Source organism: Pygoscelis adeliae, unplaced genomic scaffold, assembly GCF_000699105.1.
Source record: "Pygoscelis adeliae isolate BGI_AS28 unplaced genomic scaffold, ASM69910v1 Scaffold232, whole genome shotgun sequence".
Lineage (NCBI taxonomy): Eukaryota > Metazoa > Chordata > Aves > Sphenisciformes > Spheniscidae > Pygoscelis > Pygoscelis adeliae.
In genome coordinates, this window is record NW_008824473.1 from 11,394 (window position 1) to 26,281 (window position 14,888).

The window sequence follows — 14,888 nt, forward strand, 5'->3', positions numbered from 1 at the left end:
CAGGAGGGAAACACCAAATCCAACCGCACTACCAGGGTCTCCAGCCAATGTCCCCCAGAGAACGTTTACGCCAATTCACTCCTGAGAGCTATTGCGGAGGAGAGAACATAGCTTCCACCCTGGTGTTCAGGCATGTCCCACAGCTACCTCCCTGCTGACAGAAGAAAGGTGCTAGAGGCAGCCAGCTGCGGGCACCGAGGGGCCACCTCACTGCCCCATTTCAACGTACCAAAGAGACGAACAATCCCATCTGCAGCCCCAGTGACCAGCAGGTTGCCGTTGTGGTTGAAGGCTGTGCAGTTAATAGCAATGGGCTCAGGCTCCAGGGAGAACTGCAGCTGGAAGGCAAAGTCTGCATTAATGCAGAGAAACGGAGCTGGGGGTGCTGAGACCCTTCAATATAGCTCAACTACGAAAGATGGTACCTAGCAGCAAGAGCTCCTCCAGTTTGGAGCCCTACACCTCACATGACTACAGACTTCAAGGTTGGCAGCTGCATTTTACTGTGACACTAAGCCGACAATTCACCTCAGCCAAGCCACAGCTTTCTTGGCCATGGCCTCGAGGCTGCAAAACCAGCTTCTGACAGGCATTAACTTGAGTATGTTGCTTTCTCATACACATCAGGGACAGCATTTCTTAAGGGCAAATGCAAGGGGTGGGACGAGGATTCCCTGCCAGAATCTGACCCATCTAAATCAAAACAATGGAGAAGATGACAGGAGATGAAACCTCTGAAAGAAGCACTTCACTTAAAAACAGGGAGAGCAGGGGAAAACCCTTCAATATAGCTCAACTGGAGAAAGCCTGAGCAAAGCATCATTCAGTCCACTTGGGACATTTCCACTCACAAACTGTGCGGGCAGGATAGAAACAAGGCTATGGAGTATTTTGAAAAATCCTTCAAAAAAACCCAGCAGAACAAGAAAAACCCCACCCAAACCCAGCAGCTACTTACACTATTCATTTTTATCCTGCTTGTGACAGAGGGGAAAGGAGGAAAGGGGAAAAAGAAGGGTTTTGAAAAGAAAGTCAGCATAATTTAGAAAGAGGGCTCCTACACATTGAAACAGAAGATACTCATTCTCAGCAAGCAGACTGAGAAAGGAAAGAAACCCAGCAAGTACCTGCTGCTTCATCGTTTTAGTGTCCCACAGTAGCAGCTTCCCAGGAACTTGGTTCATGCTTTTGCCCCCGGAGCTGACTGCTGAGAAGTCCATGTGGGAGATGGGGCTCTGGGCTGCCGCAGAACAGACAAAGGAGGCACCACTTGGGCTGCAGGCAAGCGAGAGGATCCTGAAACACAGCAAACAGTCTGAATTGCCTCTCTCCAGCAGCTGCCTCAAGCACAACGCTTGACTATGAGCTCTCCCATTAAGACCCTGCGAGACAGGGTGCACTGTAAAGGAGGGCAGGGTTCGTGTGCTTAGACAGATTTTGAGCGTCTCCCGTTCATCTGAGCGGTTTTACACTGCTCAGACAGGGACTGCCCTCTGGATGAAGGCTAGATAGTCCTGCAGTTGCAGGAAAGCAGCAGGAACATTGAGACTTCACCCACCTTTTCACAGTCAAAAACAACAGCATTTATATTTATACATAAAAATCAGTATTCCAGAGTTACCTGGGCATGTCTTCATCAATGCTGATTTCACAGAGATTCTTCTTTGCTTCCGTGTCATAAAGACGAACTGTCCCGACCCCACTGCCAAGCAATAGCTTGAAACCAGCAACGACGAGATGGAAGGAGTGTGAGTGAGTACAATGATGCTGTCCAACAACCACCAACACCAGAGAGTACATTCTTTTCTACTTATGCATTCGGATTAAACATCACTCCGTTAGGGTACGTCTTGTCTTTCTGTGCCTATCACGCTGAGTAGGACTACCCCAGAACCACAGAAGTCAGAGTAAAAGCACTGCTTTCCAGTGAGAAAAAGATCTGATAGGCACCAAGGCGGAGTAAAAGCCACTTTCTAGAGTATGGCTCAACATTATAGGATGCAAAACATATGTGGAGTCTCAATATCTAGGGGAGCAAGGAAAGAGTAGCACAGAATTAACAATCTAAGTTTAAGAGAAAACCAAGTAGAAGCCACCTCCTTTCACCTGGGAGAGAATGAAATCATTCAGAAGGGCTAACACGTGCTTCATCAGTGGTGCTACAATTTAAATCAAAAGTAGAACCATGGAGGGATGCATCATCAAAGAAAATTAAGCAGGCCAGATCCTTCTCACTTCAGAGCCTGATTTGCTGCTGAATCCCCCTATATTTCAGAAAGAAGAATCTTTCTGTCAGCAAGCAGGAAATAAACTCCACAAAGCAGAAGAAACATCACAACTACTGCATGGACAACTTCCTTTCTAAGAGCAAAAGAAAAGAAAGAGACAAGCTGTAGCACCAGCTCTTCACAGGTGGCATTTTGGGGGTAGCAGTAACACATCATCAGTGCCAGAATGTGAACAATATTCCCTCAGTTGCAGGCCTGCCTTCCCACACAGCCCTGTCTCTTCACCAAGGGAGGGCAGGAAACACCAGCAACAGTTCTAGGACTCAGAAGAATGCATGTAACTTAAGGCTCCTCTCTAGTAACAGAACTAGAGAAAAACTCCTATAGGAAACATTTAAACTGTCATGGTGTTTAAACAAGCCCCGAGCTCCTTAGGCACACACCAACCCCCAACTCATAAGGCACCAGTACAAAACTGGCTATGGAGCCCTCTTCACACCTGCACAAGCAGAATGCCAACACCACACCCCTGCTCTCCCCTCTCTGCTTCTGGCTCAGGGTGTGAGTAAAGCTCCACAGTTCGCTGCTGCAGGGTTCCCATGGGCAGTTGTACCAGGTTGCCTCTGCCTGCCTTTACAAGTGGCTGCCTGCTCTGCCTGGAGAGAGGTACTGCTCTTAAAGAAGCTGCTTCTATCCTGCAGCTGTACCCACGCTGCAGCTTGGGAACTTCTGTCTCAGGGCAACCGGTGATGAATTCCTTGCTCAAGACACAGAGCACACTCCCCACTCTAGTTTTTCTTAGACCCTACAGGCTTCAGTTCCCCATGTCCCACTGAAGTGGAAACTAACTGTTGCCCTGATCTTATCCACAATGCAGCTGTCTAGAAGTTAATGTGCAACACATAGCAACACAGCCCCAGATCACCTGCTGTGACTCTCGAGCCTCCACGTGCAGACTACTCACCAGCCGATCACGCTTGGTCGCCCATTCCAGAGACAGCAACGGAGATTTGGAAATGGATGAAGCTTTAGTTTGCATTATGGGGTTAAAAGACCAGACTTTGATGACCCCGTCCACATCCAAGCTGGCCACCCTCCGTCCAGAACAATCAACCCTATGTGCAGAAGGAAACTGATTGGATATTTTTCTCCCTAAAGTTCCTAGATGTGAGTAGATACCCCAGTAATCCTTGCTCTCCTAGCCACACACCAATTCCTTCTGCAGGAATCAGAACTCCCTTGCACCACTTCCTGTTCAGTCCACAGTAAATGGCACAATGAAGCGCACCAAGCTCTGCATGCAAAGCATAATGCCCTTAAGCAATACCATCCGACTTTCCCAGGGAGTTTCCTCCTGGCTGGCATCTCCCAATCACAAAAATCTATCCATTCTCACTGCACAAGCTACAGGCTCTTTTCAGTCACACCAACTCGACTGCCCTACAACCGAGAGCACATGCACAATGTGCTGGACAGAACAGAGGCTGGGAGAAAGAGGCCAGACGCAGCTGCTTCTCTACAGAGGCTTCTACAAGAAAGCCCTCTTCTGCCAGTCCATTACCTGCAGTACATGATGGATGAATGGTGCTCCCCATACTCCTCCTGGCTCAGGACGATGAAAGGCTGCTCCTGCCGGACCCCCGCAGCCTCTGCACTGCTGGTAGGCATTTTGGTTGCAGCCTCTGCTTGCTCAGCATGCAGCTCTGAGCATGGCTCTGTCTCAGCTGTGCTAATATCTGTTTTCTTCTCTGCACTTTGGCCCTGAAGGAAGAAATCCTGTGTGAAATACAAGGAAGCAGCAGCTCCAGATCAAGCTCTTCAGCCACCCCAGCCTGCTGGGAGAAAAAAACCAAGAAGCTGCACTGAAACAGAAGCATTGTCAGCTCAACACCACTTCTGCCAGGGACCCTTCTGAGCACAAGGATAGCGTGTTGCACAATTGCACCATTTAATATGGCCTCCTTGGTTGTAGAATCCCTTATATCCCCCCTCCACGTGCCCAGCCATACGCTTTCCTGTAAGAATTAAAGGAACTACAACATATCTGTTTGGCATACCTCAGCTGATACAGAGGCCCATTTTGATCCCATTAGAGCACAGATTCACAAGCAAATCAACATATTTCAAGGAATTCCTGCATTCAGCAATATGTTAAGTCTGTATAATATGCAGATCAGTAAACCTGCACAAAACCTCTTGTTGGATGGTGAGCCCCAGTGGATGGATTATCCTTGTCTGCCAGAGATTTAGTCTGTGCACGCTGGGTCAACCACTGCAGCCAACTGACTGATGACAATGGTAGAGTCAACACGAGTCCAAAAGCTTAAAACCCAATTTGACAGGGCAAACAGAATAAAGGGAGTTTTAGGAGGTGAAGGTATCTGAATGAGCCAAGATCTGCACTGCAGCACACAGAAGTGTTTCAAAGCAGCTTAGTCTTCCCTTGCCACCAGAAGCTGAACAAGAAGCAGATACAGCACATAAGCCAGCAAAGCATCTGCAAGCATTCCTTTGCTAAAGCATTCTCTGAAGAGGAAATGCCCCAAAATGGTATCGGCATTGATGGTTTTGAATCCCTGTTCCCTAACAAATCCTTGCCTTATTTATAGTAGCTTTCACATCTTGAGCAACAGGTCAAACACTGCATAATCAAATAATCTGAAATCACAAAGCTGGAAAAGATTGGGAAATAAATCCAAGAATGCCTCTCTCTATGTTAGTTAATGTGGGGAGATAACAACCCATGAATGACACTCATGTGAAAGAAACAGTGCCGCCTTTCAGTTTCCCTTTTGCTCACGTGTGTTGAGAACAACAGAAAGCTAAATAGCATCAGCTTCCCCTAGAGCACCCTAAGCAACTTTTACAAGGCCTGGAAAACACTGCCTTAACATCACAGAAAAAGGGAAGTCAAAGGATACTTAATGGGAAACTGGGCTTTACAATTTTCTGACCAACGTTTAATTAAAATGTTTTAGATGAGCCATGAAGAAAAAAGTTCTCTCATAGCCTTGAATGCTCAGTGGTGGAGTAACATCTCCTCTCTAAAGCAGCACTCCCCCACGCAGAACAGCCACAAATACGGGCTGATAGGCAACAGTCCCTCAGCACTGTCTCTCCCCCAAGGCAGAGCGTCTCATACAGCCAGAATAAACATGGCTGAGATGCTGCCATCGTTCCTCCTGTGCTCTGTATCCTTTGACCACATGGCTGCTGAAAGCCTGACAATACACAGGTGAACAGAAGTAGCCCGCTGACCTTCAGTGGTTAAAATCCAGGACCCACAGGAGAGAACTCACTTGGGTAGGATGGGTGAGCCAAGCCCATTGCCACTAAGGAATGGGGATTATAACAAGATATTTGAACATAACCATTAAGGTGGATGAAACATACCCTCCCCAGGACCAGGCTGTTGAAAAGATCATGACAAAAGACAACTCTTCTTCCGATTCAAATGTCAGTACCGATTCCCTTTCAGGGACAGAAATAAACCAAGTGTGGAAGGAGCTGATTAACTACAGAGGTTAACCTTTGATACAGTTAGATCTGAGTAGCAATTCAGAAGCTTAACGGGAACACTTGCACTTGTTTTACCACCAAGCACAACAAACTACAGAAATACCAGCCCTCCACTTCCCAGCCTTGCAGTGTTGCCCGGTACCTGGAAGGTCCCTTTTGACAGCAGCTCCTTCCTTTCCTTCCCATGCTCTTGCAAGCGCTTCTGCCGCTGCTGCAGGGAACTTGATTCGCCTGCTACTAATCCACTGAAGTGGCTCTTCCCGTCCTTACAGCTCACTGTTCCTTCTTTTCCTTTGGCACTCTGGAAGGCAGAGAAATGATTTGGCAAAGTTACACTTGTGCCAGGCTGCAGAACAAAGAGCAAAAGAGGAGGCAAAGAAACCAAGCACATGCAAGGGCTCCACAAGCCCCCAGACAACAGCAGCTGTTGTTGTGCTGTATTCAGGCCCAGCATACCCTTGCAAGGAAGGAAAGGACATTTTATTTTTTCAGGTGGAAGCAAAAGCTTGGAGCAGTGCTGTGCTGCAAGTTAACTCCTTGGATACTGAGCATCTTTCAGCAAACACAGTTGAGACTCACCTGGTGATTTGTTGGTTCCTTCTTCCCTAGCAGCATACTGCCAGTCTGCGTTGGAGAGGCCCCAGTTGGATGGGCTGGTCTGGAAGGGCCCTTTTTACTTTGGGAGAGAAAAGAGGACAGAAAGCCTCCCCGGGACTGAAGAGAATGTGCAGTACTCCTCTGGCTGCAGGTCATAGCACTAATTAAAAAAAAAAAAAAAAAACACCAAACAAAATATAAAAGTGTAGCCAGACAACCTGATCAAAGACCACCCAACAAGCAAAGTGCCAGCTGTTTGAACCACTGGAGGACAGATGTTCCCTTCCAAGACGATGGACCACTACGCATTAAAAAGCTGTTTTAAAACATCCTGTTAGTGCCTGGAGCACATCATTATAATTGCTGTAACCAAAGCTCACTTCTCAGAGATGCCGCTGAGACAGTGGGCCCAGCTGTTCCTGAATCCCCTGTAGGGCCTCCTCGAGCTCCTTCCACTCCATCTGGTTAGTTTAGAAAGACCCTAACAGAAAGGCAGGGGAATCCAGATTTCCGAAGAACCTGTTCAGCCAGGATCCCCAATTCAAGGCATAAAACAGACCTACTTTGAGAGGCATTCAGTATCCAGTGTTTCACTGAATACCCTTAGATATTCAGCAACTCATGTTCAGCAATTTTAAAGCACAGGCCCTCAATATCTCAAAAACTGGTCCCAAAAAAAAAAAGAATGTTTAGGTCCATTTCTATTACACACACCTCCCTTCTCAGCCCACAAGGCCAAGAGCAGCAGCTGCTTCCCAGAATTTAACTGTCTGACCTCACTCTGCTAGAGCTTCTTCCAAGAGCAGAGCAGCACCCAGACAAAGGGGAATACAATCACTTTCACTGTCTATCCTGTCTTCTAGGAAGGAACTGTTTTACCAAAGTTGGGCTTTGGGTTGAGCAGAGACATGGAAAAACCAACCAGAATTGGCCCCCAGACTAAGTTGCAAGTTGCACACACAAGAAATGCCACTTCTAAGGCAAGTTTTTCTAATACAAATGGACAAAAATTAATATGGGAATAAATTATCTCATCCCTCACATCCCTCCTCCCCCATGTGTGCAGATAAACATCAGGGCTTTCCACACTGAGTAGTTAAACAAAAAAAAAGTCTCAGATCAAACTCTGTAGCCTGTCCTGTGCAGAGTAGTTATCAAGATAGTTCACAAGAGACTCTAGTCTATTTAATCACACAACTTTTAGTCTAAAACAATGACTTTGTCTGTGGTCTCTGCTACAACTTCATTTGTCATTATCAGCAGCATAATCTGATCAATCCCCATCCTGTCTGAACAGAAGTGAAAGAAGCACATGAGAGTCAAAGCTCCAGCAGTGTTATTAATACCTTGTGGATAAGCTACGTTTGCTTTCAGATCCTTTTAAAGCAAGGGAAAAAAATAAATCTCAGTAACACAATGAATTCAAACACACAGACTTGCTTTGCATGGGGGAAAAATAAGAATTTAAATAACAATTAAACAAGGTGTATCACCGTGTATGTTGCCTAATTTCCACAGATAGGAATACAATAGATGTAGCCATAAAACACACTTTAACTGCAGCAAGTTTATGGGGAATTCTGTGCATAACAGCCTCGCAGAAGAAAAACTCCTTTTCCCTTGACTTTGCAAAAGCAAGAAAGCATGTCTGCGCAACAGTGACCCCTTTGGGTCATACAGTAACAGTGTCTACAAAACAACACAGGGCACTCACCTACTGCACTGTAGGCACTAAAGAAAATAGGAGTCAAGAGACAATCCACTTCATCTGAGCAATACTGCAGAGTATTGCACTGCTACCAGTGCCCTGGTTGCCTAGAACACCTTCGTATAATGCTGAAAGCAGAGCAGAATCACTTCCATGTGTGCTTGGGCTCTCACCGATTGGCAAGAATCTCTCTCCCAAATGGCAGGAGAGATGCCCATCATGAATTCCCCCATTAAACCCACTTAGGTCACCAGAATTTCTGCCTGGATGTCTTTCTGCATTGATTCCCAGGGCACGGAACAAGGAAATGACCCTCCAGGAGCCTCCCTGACCCAATAAAAAGCAGCAGAGCCTATCCCCAGTTCCTCCCCTGCAGGCACTCACAGCTCAGAGTCCCCTAGTCGATCCATGTTGGCCACATATGCAGGCAACTTGTGATGCACAACTGCTTGTTCCACCTCCAGTTCCTCTTTCTTCATGCGGGAGGATTCGGCCTGCAAAGCAAACAGCTACAAGGAGAGAAGAGAGCCAAGTAAACAGAGGGTCACTGAGATTCACCTCCTTCCCACTTGCTGAAGTTTTTTACTCCTTTTATTTCAACAGCCCTAGAAGGGTGGTGAGGGAAGAAAGTTGCTCTGACTGGCTGAGCACCACATTAGTCCAAGTAGTCAAAACAATCAGTACTTTACACGCATGAAACTGGAGCCTACTCAAAACCCTTCACTCCTCTCCTTGGGCTGTTGCTGTAGGGACATTAATGGTGCTAGGAAATAAGAGCCAGCCAGGGCAAAGCTGATCAGCCACTCCATGCAGGCAGTTCAAGGCCAGGGCAATGCATGTGACTGGCAGTAGCGATCTATGGGCACTGAGCCTAGAAGGTAATCTTCTTCCCACAGACAAGGGTTTGGTGAGCTAGCAGGGTGCATTGAGGCCAACACCATCAGGTCACCCTGAAATCCAGCTCCACACCCTGCCCAGCTCCCTCCCAAGCATGACAGTGAGATTTATCTCCACATTATGGAGAAAGAGACATTTTTCTTTTTCCCCCCTTAGCAGAGAGGAACCTCGGGATGCAGTTTTCTGTGACGGATGTGGTTTATGCCTGTGACTCTTGTTCACATGAAGAGTTCCTCAGGCTTTTCTGTTTCTGTACACTTGTTTTTCAGATATAATTTTTCTTCTTCCTTTTATCATAGTATTTAAGGAAAGAAATTATAAGAAAAAGGAGCTTTAGAAATCCAGCTTGCTATTCATGTATTTGCATTGTTTCAACGGTGAAATCAGAATCACTACTTAATTTCAACTAGCATCAAATTCAATATTTATTCACAGCATTTTTTATTTACACTTGTATTCTATAGGTAGCTGCTTCCTTTGCTGACCTGAGCAGTTCTCCAAAAAGGAAAGTCTAGTTTTACCTCTGCCTATTTGCCAGACAACACTTAATGCAGTCAACATACCACAAACAAAGAACAGCTTTAATTTGACTAGAAGTACAGAATACAAAATTGGAGGAAAAAGAGCTCTATTTCAAAACATACCTTATCCTGCTGTCCCTATTCACTGGCCATCTTTGCAGAACCCTCCTGTCAAAGTTTGCCTGATCCACTGACTCCATACAGTACACAGTGACAAGCCTTGCTTTTCTTTTGCAAAAAAAGCCTCCTTTTTGAAATCAATTATTCTATTTTACTTCAACATTTTTAGGACAAATGAACAGTGCTGATCAGCTACCAAACAGTTGAAACAGGAAGCACAACATACAACATAATGTTTTGTAACACAGGAGGTAAAGCACAAAACTTAATTTACTGAAGTATTCATAGAGGGCTTTTACTTGGTATGTTTGAGGAAGTGAAACTGAAGTCCTGCTTACATGAATAAGGCTTCCCACTTGTACATGATCATCCACATGTGATCTGTATTTTAGAAAGTTCTTAAACTGTAGATTTACCGAATGTCTCTAATAGGAAATTCTACTGGGAAAGGACCAACCTGTGTGTTATATTCTTACACCCTCTCTCTAAGCATCTGCTGATGATAGTGTCAAAAGCAAGACATGGGGCTGGGTGACATTTTGCCTGAATCAGTCAGCCCTTCTTACAGTTTACTGTAAGGTCTAGAGTTGGGGAACAGACATTCACAATGTTTCCATTAGTTCATCTAAATTGTTTTAAGTGCACTTCAACTATGGTGAAGTGGCCATTTCAGAAGTAACGGTTTCTGCCTCTTTGCCAGAAGTTATTTCCCATTCCTATTGCTCCATCAGCTAAAATCTGGAAGTGACTGAATACTATTCACAAGATTCCATGCAAAGTCAGCCATATACACACTTAACCTGGCACTAGTTTCAGCTTGTCTTGACTTTGCAGTGTAGCAGGAAAGGAGTTTGCACAGTATCCAGCCATCTGTCAGATAGCACAGGGAGAGGGACACTCACCTCCAGCAGAGGGACAGTAATACCCTAAACAGACATTTCACACTATGATCACAACCTTAAAATGCTGGAGACAGTTGAAAGATAAACCAGAATAACAAAGGACTAATAGAAGAATCTGCCTTGGAATCACTGCACTGAACAGTTACAACTTTCTTGAATGGATGGAACCAACTTTACAAAACTCACAGCCTCATACAGTCAGCAACTAAAGAGTGACTTCAGTTCTGACCTTATGCCGCAACGATTCATTTTCTTCTTGCATGAGACTGCTCCTGAGACATTCAGCTTCAAAGTTCAAAATGACTGGAACTGGTGAGGAATGTTAAAGAAAACAACGGCAAGAACTTGTGTGCACCTGGCTTAATTCTAAAAGCCAGCACTTCATACCAGCACTTCATCTGCCTGTAAGACAGCAGAGCTGCCCAGTCCGTACTACTAGCAAGAATTAGGTGCAAGGCCAAAAAGACTAGTAACAGCTTAGTTACCTAAGCCAACTTTGTACTTTCTTTGTACTTTACTGTTAGACAAACTATTTCACTTAGGCTTCGCAAGGATTTTTAGATTCTTCCTTTTGATATGTCAGAAGTGGAAGACAAGACAGGTTATGCTACTGCATTAGCGTACATTGAAGAAACAGTTCAAGATGAGCTATATTCCAGCTGCAGTGTAAACCTGCCCATCAGCAAACAAACAAGGTCAGAACTCGGTAGTGTGGGACAAAAGCTGTTATTTCTGCCAACATTGAACTGCCCTATTATAGTGAGCTGTCACTAGACAATGTTGTGAACATACGACCCAGAGAAGGGTCTAACAGGAGATGCTAGTTCAGTCATGGACTATGACCCAAGGTTGCATGCCTGTTTTGTACTATGCCAAGCAAAGAGGAAAAGCATTTCAGAACAAGATGTGCAGACGATTTCTAGTCACTAGCATAGGGATGAGTTCAGCATTAGGAACAACCACAATTGTTTGTGCCCAGGGAATATAATATATCATCAGATAATTGAACAATAACTATTCCAACATCCTCTGGTAAACACCAGCTTCCTATTAAGTCTTGGCTCTAAACAATCACCTGAAAGCAGCAAGTTCTGTAATACTATATTCTTGGCACCACTGTTAATAGTAAGCATAACACCAGGGCAAGGGAGATTTAACTATTAGTTGCAAAAAAGGATATGCATGCACTGAAATAAGACACTCAGGAAGTTGTGCAGAGACACAATAAATGTATCTGCCCACTGGCGCGAGAAATAGGTGGCGAAGGTGGGGTTGGAGTCTGGGGCAGGGAGGAAGGGCAGGACAAACCAATCCTTCCACTCCGCCTGGTTCTGGAGCTCAGAGGCCTGCTTGAGGAAAAACTCCTGCGCCTTGTCATTGCGGCCAGTCTGAAACACAGCAAGAAGAACAGGGCTCACACTTCCAGTCATGCCACCACATGGGTTCTAGGAATATTTGCTCTGTGTTATGAACGCACTAATAACTACTTTCACCACCCAACAGAGCAAGTAGTTAGAGTTAACAGATTCGTCTAGGAACAAAAGAATCTCAAATAAGCTAGGAGAAGCTCACAAATGCACTTAATCCAACCTTTCTAGTCACCACAGTCTTGTTTAAAGGCTGAGGCAAATCAAAATAATCACTTACATTGATTTCCAGCTAAACCAGTGCAGTTTGTGCACTGACATAAGACATGAGCATTCATATACAAGACCAAAGTATACTTCAAATTACTCAAGTCTACAGCAGATGTAGCCTGAAAAGGTTTCCACCTGATACATTGTTCAGACAGGACAGTCACGCCTCAGGGTAAACACAGGGCAAAACAAAACATGAAAAAACACACTACCTGAAATATGCATTAGATTTTGATTCCTTCACCAACACCCATAATTTAAGATTTTCAGTCAGAGAATGGAATCAAGAAGGAAACATTGCTTCTAAATGGTAAGAAATGAAATATGAATTCCTGACAGGTACTTGTTTATTTTGTTGGCCAAAGCCCACCCTGTGTAATATATTCCATTGACTTTCCTAGGGTTTCAACAAGATAGTCTCTGCTCCATTTTGAGCTCATTCTTTTCTGTTCTATTCAAAGCAAACAAAAAGCATTCACTCATTTTCTCTCCCACGTTACCTTGTACAGATTTGAAGCCCGCTTCTCCCCTCTCTTACAAACTAAAACTCAACTCCACCAACTTCAAGTCACCTTTTTTTTTCTTCTGGACCCTCAACTCCCTTGATGCTTTAAGAACTCTGGTGCCTGGAAGGACTGGCTGAGTCCTGCCAGCAGGTTAGAGTGGAAGGAATACAGACAATCCTGCCTGCTGATCCCCAGCGCTGCAGTAAGGCCCTTCCCTGCACTGCTGCTGCCTGCTGAATTGTTCCTTATTCTGCACCGGAGCAGCTGACTACTCCTACCTACATACATATGCTTGGGGCTTTTTTCTGCCTGTTTCTTCAACTTAGGAAGATTACTTTGAGCATTGTTCTTGTCTTCCTCTGTTCTCGTGGCAATGTCCCATGAGGAGGTGTTTACTAACTTTGGGGTCTTTCCTGGTGTCCAAGTTATCAACAAAGGCTGAGCAGGCTGAGCTAGCAGTACAGCCATCCTGTCTGAGGGGGACCTACCTTCATGTCTGAGCATGAGTATCTTGCTCCCAGCTAACCATATTTCCGTCTCGCTTCAGCTTCCCTACCCTGCTTACGAGCTTGTCATGTGAGTCCGCGTCAAACTCTTTACTACACTCCTGATACATGACACAAGGATTGCTTGTCCCTTACCCACCAGGCCTGTCAGAGGCTCACAGGGGTATTTCATTGCTCTGGTTTCAGAAACCAGGATCTTTTTAAAACAGAAGCCTAAAAATCAAACACTACCTGAACAGTATGGATGAGGTAGTATCGGAATAAGCTGGTTTTCAGCTTGTTCACTGTTGGTCGGTACACATCTTCCAAACGGCTGAAAAGGCGTCGGTCAAGATAATTCCAGTAATCCCGCAGGGCAGCCAGATCATAGCTCTGAACAAACTGCTGCAGCTGGTCCACTATCTTATCCACCTAAAGAGGGCAAAACAGGGAAGACCGCAGTCACATGAGGGCTCTTCCAGCACAAGAGACTTTCTGTAACCTAATGCTGAGAAGCTTTAACTGCACAAATAATACTACAATCCAGCGTTAGTTTTTTTCCTAATCCAGGAAACACTCTGCGTTTTGTATTAGCATTCTTCCACTCTGCAGCACCTTTCAAATAAAAAAAAAAAAAGAAAGAACATAGCCTAACAGGTTTTGACATAAAGATCACATTTTGTTAAACACAGTTGGTGGGGTTTTTTGCAAGTAAGCAAAACATTTCCACATCTTTCAAAAGTCAGCTGATAATGAAGAAACAGGAATAACGTGATTAAGTGTTGAAAACTCAAGTGCGGCACCTGGAAAATAGTCTTATTTTTAGACTAAAAGGAAAAAACTGCATTTAGCCAACAGAAAGAGGAAGAAAGATCCGTTGTACTGCAATCTTTGAAGTACCTTTAATAACATCATCTACTAACAAGGCAGGCATAAAAGTTTGCAACAGAATTTTTTTTTGTCATTATGTCTCTTTGAAAATCATTTCTGCAATATGAATAAGGCAGAATGGTGGTAGGGGAATAGATTTTTAGTTCAGTGATTTCTGATGGTCAAGACAGGCATCAGAAAAAAAAAAATCTGCACCCTATAAAAAATTCAACTACCAAAGTTGTTTAATATGTGGTTTGCTCTCCCCTTATCAGTTAATGTCTTAGGACATCATCCAGCCTCTATCTCTGTGGCTTCCTACAGATAAAGGAAACAGAAGTCGGTGACCCCAGCAGTCCCTTCTTATCTTGGACAGTATTATCCCAATTAAATCAACTGTTTGCCAACCTCTCAACATCAGCAAAGTGCTTGTTGTTCTAAAAATAAAAGCAGCATGTTTTATGAATGAAAAAGGTAGTGGTTGTACTCCTGGTTAAAGAAAAACCTGATCGTTCAAAACACTACATTCAGTGCCCAAAACTGCTGCTACAGGAACGTGAAGCTCACGCAAAGGACTGAAACTTATTTTCGAGGCTGGCACATTCTGCACCAATTTCCACACATCTAGCAAGGTAGCTGGTGCTTAAAACATCCAAACTAAGGAGCGGAACTGTAAAGCCGCTGGATAAAAATCTCATGACCGAGAAAAGATCCAGGCAAAGAGATGTCCTCCTGCCGCTGCCCCCTCGTACGCGCATCTCCTCCGTTCCTCTCGGCACGAAGCTGAGAAACATCTGGTGGTTTACAGGTCGGACGTAGGGTCCACAGACGGCGGTTTTGGACGGGCCGAGCAGACCGCCCGCGCGGAGCGGCTGGCCGGGAACTGCGGCCCCCGGCT

The 14,888-nt window shown here is 44.9% G+C and overlaps 1 protein-coding gene across 1 annotated transcript in view; it reads right to left on the bottom strand.

Annotated features, from left to right (window-relative positions):
• Positions 1 to 14,830, bottom strand: part of WDR91 (WD repeat domain 91) — a 16,672-nt gene extending 1,842 nt beyond the window's left edge. Inside the window, exons 1-12 of the mRNA XM_009321334.1 lie at positions 14,692 to 14,830; positions 13,373 to 13,552; positions 11,673 to 11,880; positions 10,722 to 10,804; positions 8,437 to 8,561; positions 6,327 to 6,504; positions 5,890 to 6,048; positions 3,790 to 3,989; positions 3,193 to 3,343; positions 1,622 to 1,716; positions 1,128 to 1,296; positions 230 to 338 (exon numbers count right to left, since the gene is read on the bottom strand). Of these exons, the coding sequence (XP_009319609.1) occupies positions 230 to 338; positions 1,128 to 1,296; positions 1,622 to 1,716; positions 3,193 to 3,343; positions 3,790 to 3,989; positions 5,890 to 6,048; positions 6,327 to 6,504; positions 8,437 to 8,561; positions 10,722 to 10,804; positions 11,673 to 11,880; positions 13,373 to 13,552; positions 14,692 to 14,784 (1,750 nt within the window). The 5' untranslated portion in view covers positions 14,785 to 14,830. The remainder of the gene's footprint in view (positions 1 to 229; positions 339 to 1,127; positions 1,297 to 1,621; positions 1,717 to 3,192; positions 3,344 to 3,789; positions 3,990 to 5,889; positions 6,049 to 6,326; positions 6,505 to 8,436; positions 8,562 to 10,721; positions 10,805 to 11,672; positions 11,881 to 13,372; positions 13,553 to 14,691) is intronic.
• Between the last annotated feature and the right edge of the window lie 58 nt (positions 14,831 to 14,888).